General features: G+C 40.4%; 1 protein-coding gene across 1 annotated transcript in view; it reads left to right on the forward strand.

The window, feature by feature from the left end:
* MED23 (mediator complex subunit 23) overlaps window positions 1-13,734 on the forward strand; it is a 1,483,999-nt gene that overhangs the window by 928,843 nt on the left and 541,422 nt on the right. Inside the window, exon 11 of the mRNA XM_044067991.1 lies at window positions 6,084-6,247. Coding sequence (XP_043923926.1) covers window positions 6,084-6,247 — 164 coding nt within the window. The remainder of the gene's footprint in view (window positions 1-6,083; window positions 6,248-13,734) is intronic.

Raw genomic sequence — 13,734 nt, forward strand, 5'->3', positions numbered from 1 at the left:
AGGAGCCTCCTAGAAAGAAATTGTGCAAGAGGAAGCACATAGACTCCCAGGATGAGTCTCTCACCTCCGATACTGACCTCGAGGAATCGGAAGGGTCCCCCAAGTCTTCCTCTGATGATGTTTCCTTCTCGATATCCTGAATATACTGAAACAAAGAGGAGACTGGCCTTCCAAAGCTCCTTCCGAGGAGGAGTCAGTATTCCTTAAGGCTTTTGGCGCTCAACCCTCCGCCTCCTGGGTGTCTCCACCCTTCGACGAACTTCTTGACTTCATTTGTCAAAGAGTGTGGGAAAACCCTGATTCTGTGGAGCCCGTGCCCAGGCGTCCCAACAAATTCCTGTCTGCACCCCAGGGCAAAGAGTTTCTGTCAAAAGGAGTCCCTGTAGATGCCATGGTGGTGGCGGCAGCCACCCAGAAGGAAGTTGCAGAGTCTTCTTCATCGGTCCATCCTCCTAACAAGGAGTCTAGGACCATGGACCGGTACGGGAAGCGTACCCTATCTTCAGCAACCTTCACTTTACGGTCGCTGAATTATTTATCTCACTTCACTCTGCTCCAGAGAGATCTCCTCAAAGAGTTGGGAGATACTCTTGCGGGTAACATACCTGAGGCGGTGGCCCAGACGGTCAACGCACAGGTTTCTACCCTCAACTCCATCGCAAACTCGTCCATGCGGCTCATTTCGTATGCAGCCGAGGGAGCGAGTAGAGCAGCAAGCTCAGCGGTCGCCCTTAGAAGGCAAGCCTGGCTGCGCCTGTGTCACTTTGCGGAGGCCTTCAAGTCTTCCTTCACTGATGCCCCATTTGACGGTTCCTCCTTGTTTGGGTCCAAAGTGAAAGATACCCTCACCAGGTGCGAGCTAGAGGGAAAGACCCTGTCTGCTGTAGGGGTCCGTTTTTCCCTTCCTTCTAGGCCTTATCCCAAAGCCCAGCGGGGGGGGGAAGATGTGGTTCAAGAAATCATAGAGGTTTTTTTTTTTTCTTCCGCACAAGGTGAACCCCCATCCAGAGGCAGGGGAGGGGGGGTTACTCAGGGAGATGTCGCGCCAGAGGCAGAGGGGGCCCCCGCAATTCCAGAGACCGCGACTCCTTCCGTGGCTCTCCATACTCTCATTCATGAGGGTGTGCCCGACTGCGCTTATCCGGAGCCAGTCGGGGGTCGAATTTCCTTATATCCAGAAGCCTGGGAGAACATTACCCAGGACCGATGGGTATTAAGGATAATTTCCAGAGGTTACCTCATTCCATTCTCTTCAGTACCCCCGCCAATCAGAAAAATCCCAGATGTTCCACCCAGTCAAAGGGATCCAGCAGCCTCAGAGGTCTCTCGGCTTCTAGAAAAAGGAGCCATCCAACGAGTCCCCTCAGACCAAATCGGATTACGGAGTTACTCAAGATTCTTTTTGGTGCCGAAAAGAACAGGGGACCTGAGACCCATACTAGATCTCAGCCAACTCAACAATTACGTACACAAGTCCAAGTTCCATATGGTCACACTACAATCGATTCTCCCATTGTTAGGAGAGGAGGTATGGATGTGCTCCATCGATCTCAAGGGTGCTTACTACCATGTCAAAATGGACAGAGCATCCAGGAGTCGCCTACGCTTCCAGTCACTTCCAGTTTCGAGCCCTGCCCCTTGGTCTCACCACAGCCCCCAGGGTGTTCACCAAATGTATGGCAGTGGTGACGGCTCACTTGAGACATCAGGGATTCCAGGTGTTTCCGTACCTGGATGACTGGTTCCTTACTGCCCCCACCAGGCATCAACTAGTTCAGACCAGGGACGCTAACATCAGCCTATGTCACCAGTTGGGCATAACAATAAACTGGGAAAAATCTGCCTTATTGCCCTCACAGCGTGTCACCTTTATAGGAGCAGAGTTAGACACCATTCGAATGTGAGCATTCTTACCACAAGAAAGGATCACCGTATTACAACAACAAATACACATGCTGATGCCCCTGAGACAAGCAAAGGCAAGACTGGTTCTACAACTCCTAGGGACCATGGCGGCAACTATCATGTTGGTCCCTCTTGCGAGATTACACATGAGACTTTTTCAATGGCTCCTCTTTGTCCAATGGTCTCTCCAAAGACTCCCACTATCTCATCCCATCTTACTCACAGACAGGTGCAAGCAGGACCTCCGTTGGTGGCTGTGCACCAACAGTTTGAACGGGGGAAAGCCCTTCATTCCTCCCGTCCCTGTTGCCATGGTGACCACGGACGCCTCCCAGAAGGGGTGGGGGTGGGGGCATTATCTCGGCAGGACAGTCCAAGGCACGTGGCAGAAACACGATACATTTACATATAAACGTCCTGGAGATGAGAGGAGTGCTTCTTGCGTTGCAAGCACTTCAGGAAGTTCTTCCTCTAGGGACTATTGCAAAACACTCAGACAACATATCAGTAGTGTGGTATCTCAACAAGCAAGGGGGAACCTGGTCTTACCCTCTATGCAGAGAGGCTATGCGAGTGTGGCATTGGGCAATAGCTTCCCAGTGGTTTCTGGTGGCAACGCACATTCCGGGGAAGTCCAACGTAATAGCGGACAAGCTAAGCAGAGCTATACTTATGCCTTACGAGTGGTCCCTGAATCACCTGGTTGCAGAGCGAATCTTCAGCAGATGGGGTCAGCCTTGCTGTGAACTTTTTGCCAGCCCTCTCAATGCAGAATGCAGCAACTACTTCACGCTGATCCCCCCACAGGGGGAATCACCCAGGGACGCTCTGGTTCATGATTGGCCCTCCGGTCTGCTTTATGCTTTCCCTCCATCCTTGGGAAGCAGAATGATTCTGATTGCCCCACACTGGCCTCGTCAAGTATGGTTCCCCTTTCTTCAACCATACTTTGTGGACACTCCTTGGATTCTGGACCCTCTACCAGATTTACTGACACACATGTCGGGACAGTTTCACCCCTCTCTGAGGACACTCCGGTTGACAGCCTGGCTACTCCACTTCCATCACTAGTCAGACGTCATAATTTTTCACCGGAAGTGGTCCATATATTATCGTCCTGTCATAAACCATCCACGAGATTTATTCTAGCAAATGGAAAAGATTCTCTATCTGGGCTCATACTAGAGGCATTGATCCTTACACAGCTCCAATAGATTCAGTTGTGGAGTTCTTGTCTATGCTGTTCTATCAGGGGTCGGCATCAGCCGCCATCAAAGTTCAGCTGGCGGCGATATCTAATTTCCACGTAGTGAATGAACCTAGTCTTAGGGCACACGGACTATGCAAAGCATTCCTTAAAGGTACCCTGTTGCTTCGTCCCCCAGTGTCTGAACTTGTCATGCCCTGGGATCTCAATTTTGTTCTTCAAGCCCTTACTCTACCACAATTTGAGCCTGCAGCTACCTGTGAATTAAAATTCTTGACATGGAAAACAGCATTCTTAACAGCAGTCACTTCAGCAAGGCGGGTCTCGGAAATTCAAGCCCTCTCCATCAAACCCCCATATTTAATCTTCCGTAAAGATAGGGTCTCTCTTAGACCAAACCCCTCGTTCCTTCCTAAAGTGGCTTCCGTGTCTAACATGAATCAGTCCATTGAGTTGCCTGTGTTCTTCCCCCACTTTTCCAACAAGGCAGAATTTAGATTTCATCAATTGGATGTACATAGACAGTTAAGCTTCTATCTCCACCGGACAAAAGATATCTGGAAATCTGACCAACTCTTTGTCTCCTTTTCGGAAAACCGATTGGATTCTCCGGTATCCAAGGTCACGCTGTCTAGATGGATAGCCAGTTGTATCTCCTTCATCTATCAGGCAGGAGGTAAAAATTTGCCATTTCCAGTCAAGGCACTTTCTACGCGGGCTGTTTCTAAATCCACAGCCTATCAAGCTAGATTGTCAATGGATGATATATGTGCTGAAGCTACTTGGGCTTCTCCTCACACCTTTGTTTCTCATTACAAATTGGACGTGGTCTCCAGGGGCAGATCTTCCTTTGGCTCCACAGTTCTCAGGAGTATTTTCCTATGAGCCACCCAGGATGTAGGTTCTAGGGACGCTGTCCCACGGGTAAGAATGAAGGCGAGATAGGACTATGTAACATCAAGAAGTTATGTACTCACCATAACGTTTGATGTATGTAGTGCATCTCACCTCGCATTCTTACTTACCCTCCCACCTTCCCCCTGCCTGGAGGATTTGGAGGTTAGGTTGTCACCTGCAGAGTCCCTTTGATTAATTATTGTTTATATGAATGTGAGGTATGTATGGAGTACAAATGTTTTTTCGCAGCAAACTAGATCTGGGGATATGGAGCAGTGCACCATGGGATACCCTCTTAGCCCAGCCAATGAGAGACTTTGAGCTAGTAAAATCGGCCAAGTTGGAGCCGATATTCGGCTCCGAACCCACGGGTAAGAATGTGAGGCGAGATGGACTACATACATTGAACGTTATGGTGAGTACATAACTTCTTGTTTTCTTCTTTTCACACTTTCCTTTTTTCTCTTAGGATTATTTGGAGGCCCCATAATTTACAGATGACATTATTTTATTAGTAGTGGTGAAGGATGGAAAAGTTGTTTGCCCAGCTTCCTAAACTAACTTAAGAAGAAAACATCCATGTTATCCACAGTGATAGATATCCCTTTCCTTGAGCAAAATCAGCATAATGCCTCTGTAGGAGTATTTACTCCTTCATGCAGTAAATGTTTCCATATTATGATACCCGTATTCCATGGTGTACTCAGTGGGTCTCCACCTTGTTGAATGGAAATGTTCATGCCTTCTGATGGGAAAAAACTAAGGAACAATTCACATGAATGTTTAAAGATCTTAACAGTGACCAGATTGTCTAGCAAGTAGCACTTGTATATTAAGGCATAGTGATGGAAATACATGTGCTGTAACTAGCCACCCATAATCTTGTTGCCTGCCTCCATTTGTGTTAGAAGTAAGCTTAAACATAAATGATGCATCCCCTTTCCTCTTTCAGGGATGCCATTATGTGACATTTTCCAGCAGAAAACACTCTCCCTTAGATCACGTTTCCACTTTAGTAGCTAAGCAAAGTAATGGTGTAATCCTGTGGTACTTATCTATGTAGTTTGCCTTGTAGTCGCCCTTGGATGAATATTATTTTGGATGAGAAGAAATTTATGGGTAAGGTTTAGGGTGAGAATTTTCCTTTACTCCCCTTGAAAGAGAACCAATTTAATCAGATGTTGAGGAAGCAGTACTGTTCTCTTGGATATCATGAAATAAAAAGTTATTTAATACATTATTAAAATGACCTTTTCAACAAAAACAGCCAAATCAAAACTGATTTTTTTAAATGTTCTTGAATCTAACTTCTTGTGACCTGTTTCCAGGAAGGCCAAAGCCACCAGAGTCTCTATGCACAAGGGGCTCTGCACATGCATCCTCTTAATGCTTGTTGTTACCCAAGATCTTCTACAGCTAGCAGACAAGGGCCATCAACCCTCCCTCAATACAATCTCAGTCAATAGTCTGAATACATTAAGTTAATGAGACAAGATGAAACAACATTTTATAGTATTGAGTAATAGAATTAAAGACTCCTGTCCTATTAGTTGACTTAATTTGTGGATGAATGTGATTCCTGAGATGGTGGTAGAACCCACCAGTGTTTATATTTCTGTATTATTGTGTTGTGGTTTTGAATGTTGATGAAGGGAATGGCTGTGCCAAACAGTGAGGCATTTGAAAAACAATTGATCACTTTTTCATTATTCTGCCATGTAACAGGGACATTGATAATCTTCCTAGAGAAGAGCTACAGATCCCTGAAGTGATGCTAATGGGTTACTCTGGCAGTTGTTAGGCACTGGAGGAAAACCATATTATGGCCCCTAACATTGCATTAATTCTCACCTTCAATTTTTCTCAGAATTGCCATGCTAAATACTTGGGTACAGGGAAGAAATTATGACAAACATAAAATTGCTCTCTGAGTAGAATTTTAACTCGAGGATGTTTTTTGTGACAAAAAAAGCAGAAGTAATATTGATTGTTGAATGCAGTTATGATTTGTGATGATTAAAGTTATTGTGACTGTTGTGTTTAACTTTTCTGTTCTTTTCATTTGTATTTGCAGTGTGGAGAGCACAGCACTAAGGTTGATCACGGCCTTGGGCAGCTCTGAAGTTCAACCTCAGTTTACCCGCTTTCTTAGTGATCCCAAATCAGTACTCTCTGCGGAATCAGAAGAACTTAATCGGGCTCTCATTCTTACCTTAGCTAGAGCAACACATGTCACAGGTAAGAGTTCTTTAAAAATTAAAGAGTAGTCATAAAACTGTAGGTCAGATTTTAAGCTAAGATGAAACACATCAGAATGTGGGATCTTTTTTTTGGTGATGGTCACTGTGAAAATAAACTGTAATATTTGGGTTTTGACTACCTTATCTGTCTTCACTTGTTTTCATTCCTAACCAGAAATTTCATCAGCTGTGCTAGCTTATTGGCTGAAGTACAGGGCATCTGCCAATGACTCAGGTGACTCAGGATTAAATAGTTACTTGGGAGTTTAGAGGGGCTGCCAGATGGGGGTGATGTCCTTAAGTGGCCAACAACCATCTCATCTACATCAGGGAGGAGGATTTGGATTTTAGAAGTACACTGCTGCTCTCTGCTGGATACTTTGTATCAGGATTAGTGTCATACAAGCCCATATGCTTAGAAATGGGAGGGTGGCTGCCAACATCTCATGGGTAGGAGCACTCATGGGTGCATACTTATGTCATTACATGCTACTCTTCTTTGGGAAATCAAAGGAATACAAAAAAATCATTGCAGTTAGTATTAGTTGAAGCATGGTTATGACTTCTCAGTCTTTATCCCTGCCTCCCCCACCCAGAAGATGGTTGAATACTTCAGTAGCTGTGGGTCCCAGGCTGTGGCAGCCTCGGGCAGGGGTTAAGCTGTTTGCTTTAAAAGGGGTTTCAGATGAGGAGAGGGACTAACTACCTGTAGATGGTCATCTTGGCCAAACCAGTTTAACTAATAATAAAAAAAATCCCAGCTGTGTTTCAGTATCTGTGAAAGACCAGTGTTGGTCTTGTACCAGCATTTCTTCAATCCTTGGAGTGTGATATTCACATGTAAATGAAAGTGTTATGGTTTTTCACTTCTTCTTGTTTTTTTTCCGCCAAGTGATTCCATCCCTCTTTTTAGGCACCTTTATTAAATTCTTACATTGCATACACAGGTAAACATACAACAGAAAATAAAACAAACCATTGCAAACATTTTTTTCACACATTATGCAATACATTTAACAGTTATTATTCTGTACAACTTTACTAACATTGTTCATTTGTTTTCCTTCCCTTGAACCTCTGTCCTCCACATGAACATTGTTTTGTATGCAGTATTCCCACAAATTTCATATATGTATATGGAGGTTGCACCTCCCCTTTTCTAAGTATCCCACTTCCAGCTATTTTATTTCCTTTACAAAATTCAGTACTTCAATTACACTTGATTTAGATTTTGATTTGCATTTTCTAGTAATTGCTTTTTTTGGCTGTCAGTAACATTAGTCTTAGTAAGACCTTATGATGCCCATCTCCCATCTCAAAAGAATATTTCCTTAGTTACAGACATTGCTCCCCAAACATTTCTGGCAAAATACTTTATAGTGAATTTTTAAAATCCGCCAACTCATTAAATTTCCCTGTAAAACATGGTCCCAATTACCACTCTTTATCACACTTCCAAAAGTTGCTATCTACCTGAAGAAAAATTCTCCGAAGTCTGCTTTGGGTATACAAATACCTGTACAAATCCTTCCAAGGAAAGACTGTAAACAATCTGAATTATTTTGCATACCTCGGAGCCATGCAGAAGTCTTCCCATTGTTCTTTTGTATTTTGCCTTTCCATTCTGTCGCCCCGATATTTTCTGACTTCCTGTAATTAATTCTTACAGTTATCCTGCAGTATTGTATATACCCTGCTAAGTCTACCCTTTTTAACAGCAACTTCAATTCTAGGTTTTATCTCACTTAAATCTTGCCCTGTTCCCCTCCCAGATATATCACTTCTACTCTTTTTATTAATTATGGTCCACAGTTTCTCCTCTGCTTGATAAAAATACATCTGGCATCTATACAAAACTGAAAGGACTAGAAACATTCTGGACTTTTCACTGGTTGCATCTTGTTATCCTTTGCTTTCTTTTCTTAATCACTTACCAGATATGCTTAGCTGCTATAACAGAATCCTTTTTAACTCATACACCGTAATATGCCTTCTTATCTCCCCATAAATAGGTGTATTGCTGAACCAATTCATGTGTGGGTACATGGTTTAATGTTATAGTCTTTGTTTCATCATTAATTTTATATCCCAAAAAGACTCAAAACTGTCTCAAAATATTCCACAACACTGAAATGTCTTTTTCTGGACTTGCCAAGTACAAAATAATAACATATGCAAGTAAAGCTAACTTTTTCTTAATTACCATAGCTGTTATACCCTCAGTTTGGTGAGTCCCTTACTTTCTTTGCCAGTGAGTCTAAATATAAGCAAATAATAAAGGGAAAAATGACATTACTGCCTCTTTTCTCTTTTCAAATACAGCTTGTCAGAGAAGACCCATTCCACTTTAATTCTGGCTTCCGACTTTTCATATATCCTCCAATTAGCCCTATTCCTCAAGAAATGCAAATGCTTCCTTTGCCATACTTATAAAATCCCAGCTTATGCTGTTGAATCCTGTTCCTCCACCAAGACCCAACAATCATCATTGTTATGTTAATGTTGTCAAATGTTTGCTTCCCTTCCACAAAACCACATTGATTCATATTTATGAATTTGGTCAACCCATTTGCCATTCTCTTAGCTAGTGTAGACATAAGCACTTTTAGAATTGTGGTTTAAAACTGAAGTGGGTCAGTATGAAACTGGGTTTGAATAGTTTTTACCTCTTTGGTTAATACAACCACCATAGATTTTTTTCCAAAATGCTGGTACTCTTAACCCAGTTTTAAATACTTAAAAAAAAAACTTCCAGATCTTTATCTGTTTTTTTCCCTCCAAACTTCCACAGGAATACTCTCTTTTCCTGGAGACTGCCATGTAGATTGATTATAGAGCACTGTTTTTACCCCATCTTTTTCTGTATTGGTTATATGTTGTGCTCCGTCTTCTAACCTTGGCATAATTGTCTTCCATAAATATTTTCATTTGTGCCTTTGATTTGGTTTTCACATTACTCTGCTTTACACAGATTTTCAGAGCATTTTCAAAATCTTTCAAATAATTCTAAAGGCTCTCTGCTTATTTTTCTTGTAATTGGCTCCCTAAGTTTGGTGACGGCCCTTTATATTTTCTGTTGCCCAAGTCATTGTGCTTAAAGTTTTGTGTGCTGTGATTGTGTCATGAGAAGCACAGTTGCTTAACAGCAACCTTTCCAAACTCATGCATATTATCCAAATGTTGCATTATTTTCCCTTCAGCACTCTGCAGTTGCTCATGTTCTATTTTTGTCAGATTCCCCTTATTCTGCAATGCTTTAACCTTTATCAGTTCCTTCTGACTCCTATTACTTATTTCCTGTATCTTTTACCCCATTTTTAAAATCCATTTTCATGTTATCACACTCACTCACTAGCTGTCTATCCCTCCTGGAGAAATTTCTGTCTTCCTTAATAACTCACCAGTTACCACTACCCATTCCTTACATTCCTCTCTTTTTAGCAGATAAGTAGGAAAGTGCTAATGTCTTTATATATTTATTTTACTTCCGTATCCTATTTTTTATCAAAACATGATCCAGGATAGTTATTGGATGTGTGTTATTGCTTTTGTTTAAATGCATATGCTCCTGTGAAATATAATTTGCAGCCAGTCTTGCTCAGTTACTATACCATTGGGAATTGTGTAAATTCTGTCTGAATTCCTACTAATGAATTCACATCATCCATATCAAATATTTTCATATATTTCTTCGGAAATATGTACTCTTTTGTTATATTTTCTCTTCTAAGTCCCCCAATAGATCTTTACTGTTGCAAATCAATTTCATTTCCTCACACATAAATAATATACCCTGCTGAAAGTTGATTATTTCTCCCAAATTTTCTTTAAGCTCCATAATAGCAGTTTTTGATGGATTATAGATACATCAGCATAAGCATCCTTCCTTGCTAATAGCCACTTAATATCACAAGTTTACCATTCTTGTCTTTTTCCCACTTCTGTCACTATTGGAACCCCCTAGCAGTCTGTATTACTTCCCACTTCTTTTGTCCTTGATGATCTGCTGAATACCTATCCTGCAATCCTTTCTTTGTTGAATTCACATGCTTGCTTCTGTCCAAACGTCTCCTGCAACATTGCTATTTGCACTCATACATTTCTTAATATACTTCAATGTTCTTTGCTTTTTGTCTTTACGTGTAAGGCCATTTACATTCATGACAATATTGACAAAGTAGCCATTATAATAGAAAGCTTTTACTCTCACTTGTTATATATGAGAGCTCTTATGAATATGTATTTCCAGTTTTTGGGTTAAATGTACACACTGTTTGGCAGGTTGATGTTTTTATGCAGCTGTTTCTTCTCCGTTTGAACCTGTGTCGCATTTTTCTAAACATTTGCTTCAGTGAAAACAGTCAAACAAAAACTAAAAATATTTTCAGAACCCGGAATCATTTTTAACTTAGTACAAACATAGTCAGTAAATCCAAAAGCAGTTTTGGGGGCGAAGGTACCTGCAGCGTAAGCACAAATGCAACAATATCCTGAAAAATACGCCATGTACCACCACAGCTCTTCAGTTTGTAATCCTTTATTAAAAACAGAAGTTAAAAACTGTTTTTAACTTCTGTTTTGAATAAAGGATTACAAATTGAAGAGCTGTGGTACTACCTGGCATATTTTTCAGGATATTAGTACAAACATACACAGCTGTGTACATTTTCAACCAATGAAGTTTATCACTCCAGATAGGAGCAGTTGCACTAAATTGACAGCTGCACCCACAGGCATTATCTTTTCTAAAGTCAAGGTTACCTATGATACAGTGCGCATTACACGTTTTCCCACGTACACTGATTACTGTTTTCTCTTTTCTTATCTCTGTTCCCCTCGCAGATGTAAAACACAGCTTGCATGCTTTCAGTAAACATCAGTTTTTAACACTAAGAAAAAGTGCACTGGCTACCCTTGAATATACAAACTAAATTGTGTAGTGTTCTATTAAAAGATTAATGCTGCTGGAATGGCTACTTCTTATTCAGTTCCCAGAGTTTTAAACTTTTATTTTTCAGTGAACAGCTTGCTACTTCACATTTAAATGTTACATTTCTCTCAAAAAAAGAGTATGCAGAACTCCTAGCATTAATTGCTTGCACCTGCATATAGCTCAGCTTGAAGTAAAAGCAGTCAGCTTTGGTAAAAAAAAAAAATAGCTAACACCTGTGCAGCTGCATAAAATAATCTTTGTACATGTCACTCAGAAGCCAATGCACAGACTTCTCCTGGCCAGTTGCCTGCACCTGCAGACGTCATGTCTCACACTCAGAGCATCTGCTAATGGCAGAAACAAGCTAATAACTTGGCAGATGCAAGAGTCTACATTTTTCCATGCCTGTGATTATTTTGTCTTTTTTAAGCCTAATTGCTTATAAAACCCTTGTCTATTTCTTAAATCAAGGACAGTAATCTAGATATCCACCCCTAAAAAAACAAGGGTAATTAAATTAGTTTTACATACAGTATAGTTGATACAATTTTATGCCCCACCCCCATCTCAGCAGCTTAAGACCACAACATTGTATTAATTTGAACTTGCTTCTCCAGCCTTTCTTATCTTTTTACTGGGTAAAGTTTTGTGTATATTATAAGCACTTGTTTGTTCTATTAAGACTCTTCCACCTCACATTTAAAATACCCCTGAATGTACACTATACGAAACTATTTTACATTATTACATCAAATTTACAGCATAATTTTTATACAGATATAAGAACTAAAACTGTTTTAATCTGTTATTCATTCCCTTCAGTATAAACATTCATGAAATAAAGTGGGGTGTGTTCTTTACACTTCACCCACAAGTGCAACTAAGTCAACAAAATGTCAGGCTTTCTCATACACTTTTTTCTGGCAAAGCAGTATTTCAAATGTCTATTTGTATATCCAATCAGATCGATGTTTTATATTCCCCAGTTATTCACTAATTTCATTGCTGCTTATAGTCTTTCTAATCCTCTCTATCTCCCAACAACAATCTCTGGTTCAAGTCCAAGGTACTCCAGTTTCTACTAGTCAGCTCCTGTCCCTTTTCCTTTGTTTGGAACAGTGGAAAAGGTTTCACTTGCAAAGTCTATGTACTTTATTGTCAAAAGAATGAGGAGCAGAGTCCCTTTCTGCTTGCAGGCTTGCTGTTTGTTTGATAAACTTTTATTTCCTCATTAGTCTGTTCTGCATCAAAAATGCATTTGATTTTCCAGGAAGAAATATTCTTAAGACACCTGGGTACAGCAGCTTGAATTGCACACCTTGCCTGGTATTCCCCGATTGCTAGAATAAAATTTTCTCTTCTGTCTGGTGTACAGTGAGTAAGCATTTTCCGCAGCACCCTATTGCCTTGAATTTTAACACTTTTCCTTTTTACCTCGGTTTTGACAGGAGCAAAATCTTCTGAAAAATGTATGTGACTTATTTCTTGACTAAGTTTGTATTGCAAGTTTGTATTTTGTTTGTTACAGTAAAATATGAAAGGCCAGGAGTACATCAACTAACAAGAGAGCAGGAAAAGGAGAAAATAATTCAAAATTATTTGTATGAATTAAAAAAAGTTTTTCTTCTGATAGTCATTCCCTCTTTTTCCTTCCTTTCGGCAGTTAATCATTACACCTAGTATTCACAATAAATATCCCATATTAGACTAGGCACAGTATAAGAAAAGAGGAGATATATTGCCATTGTTGCAAGAGCTTTAGGTGTTTAAGCTGAATAGATTTGTATTCCAGTTAAATGAATGAGTTCTATTTTATTCTTTCTCAGACTTTAACTGTTGCATGTTGAAAAATAGAGAAGTAATGTTTGTTTGTGTCTTTCGGCTTTTCCCGGTTAGTCCTCATTCATTGTAATAAATGAGAATTGGAGGCATGTCTTTAAACATTAGGACTACATAAAACAGTGAGTGTTTCTTAACAAGAGAAAGATAATCAAGATTATTATAAAAAGATTTAAAACAAACGGGAAGAGAGAAAGAAGGAAAATTCCACTTTAACTGCACAGTTAGACTTCCTATGTATCAAATGATTAAATTGAAATAATTTCTTAGTTTAATTTCAGAAGCTGCAAAGCTAGTCATATGAGGAATCAAATGGAAGAAATTGTCAAAGTAATAATCAGCTATTCCAAGTATAGGAAAGTTGGACATTATAATGTGGATATTCTTACAAGTCTTGCAATTAGTGCAGACTGTTAAGGCTGTAAGCTGTTAAGAAACTGCTTCCTGTACTTTGATTCCTTTGGCCTCCATTTACTTACATTGTGGCACCTGAGGAAGTTCTGCAGTGCTCTTGGCCAGCTGGGAAAACTGGGATTAGCTCCTCACTTGTCTCCTGGGGGGGATGCATGTGCATCAAGTATCTATGAACTTATAAGAAAATAATATGAGACTGGTAATTTTATCTTCAAAGTAGAAGAAACAGAAAACCATTTTTGGATGTCTTATTCTTGCTGAACAAACATAGATGTCAAAACAGTAAATTGTAGTAAGCA

This window comes from Protopterus annectens, chromosome 1.part0 (genome assembly GCF_019279795.1).
Source record: "Protopterus annectens isolate FY-2018-M chromosome 1.part0, PAN1.0, whole genome shotgun sequence".
Lineage (NCBI taxonomy): Eukaryota > Metazoa > Chordata > Ceratodontiformes > Protopteridae > Protopterus > Protopterus annectens.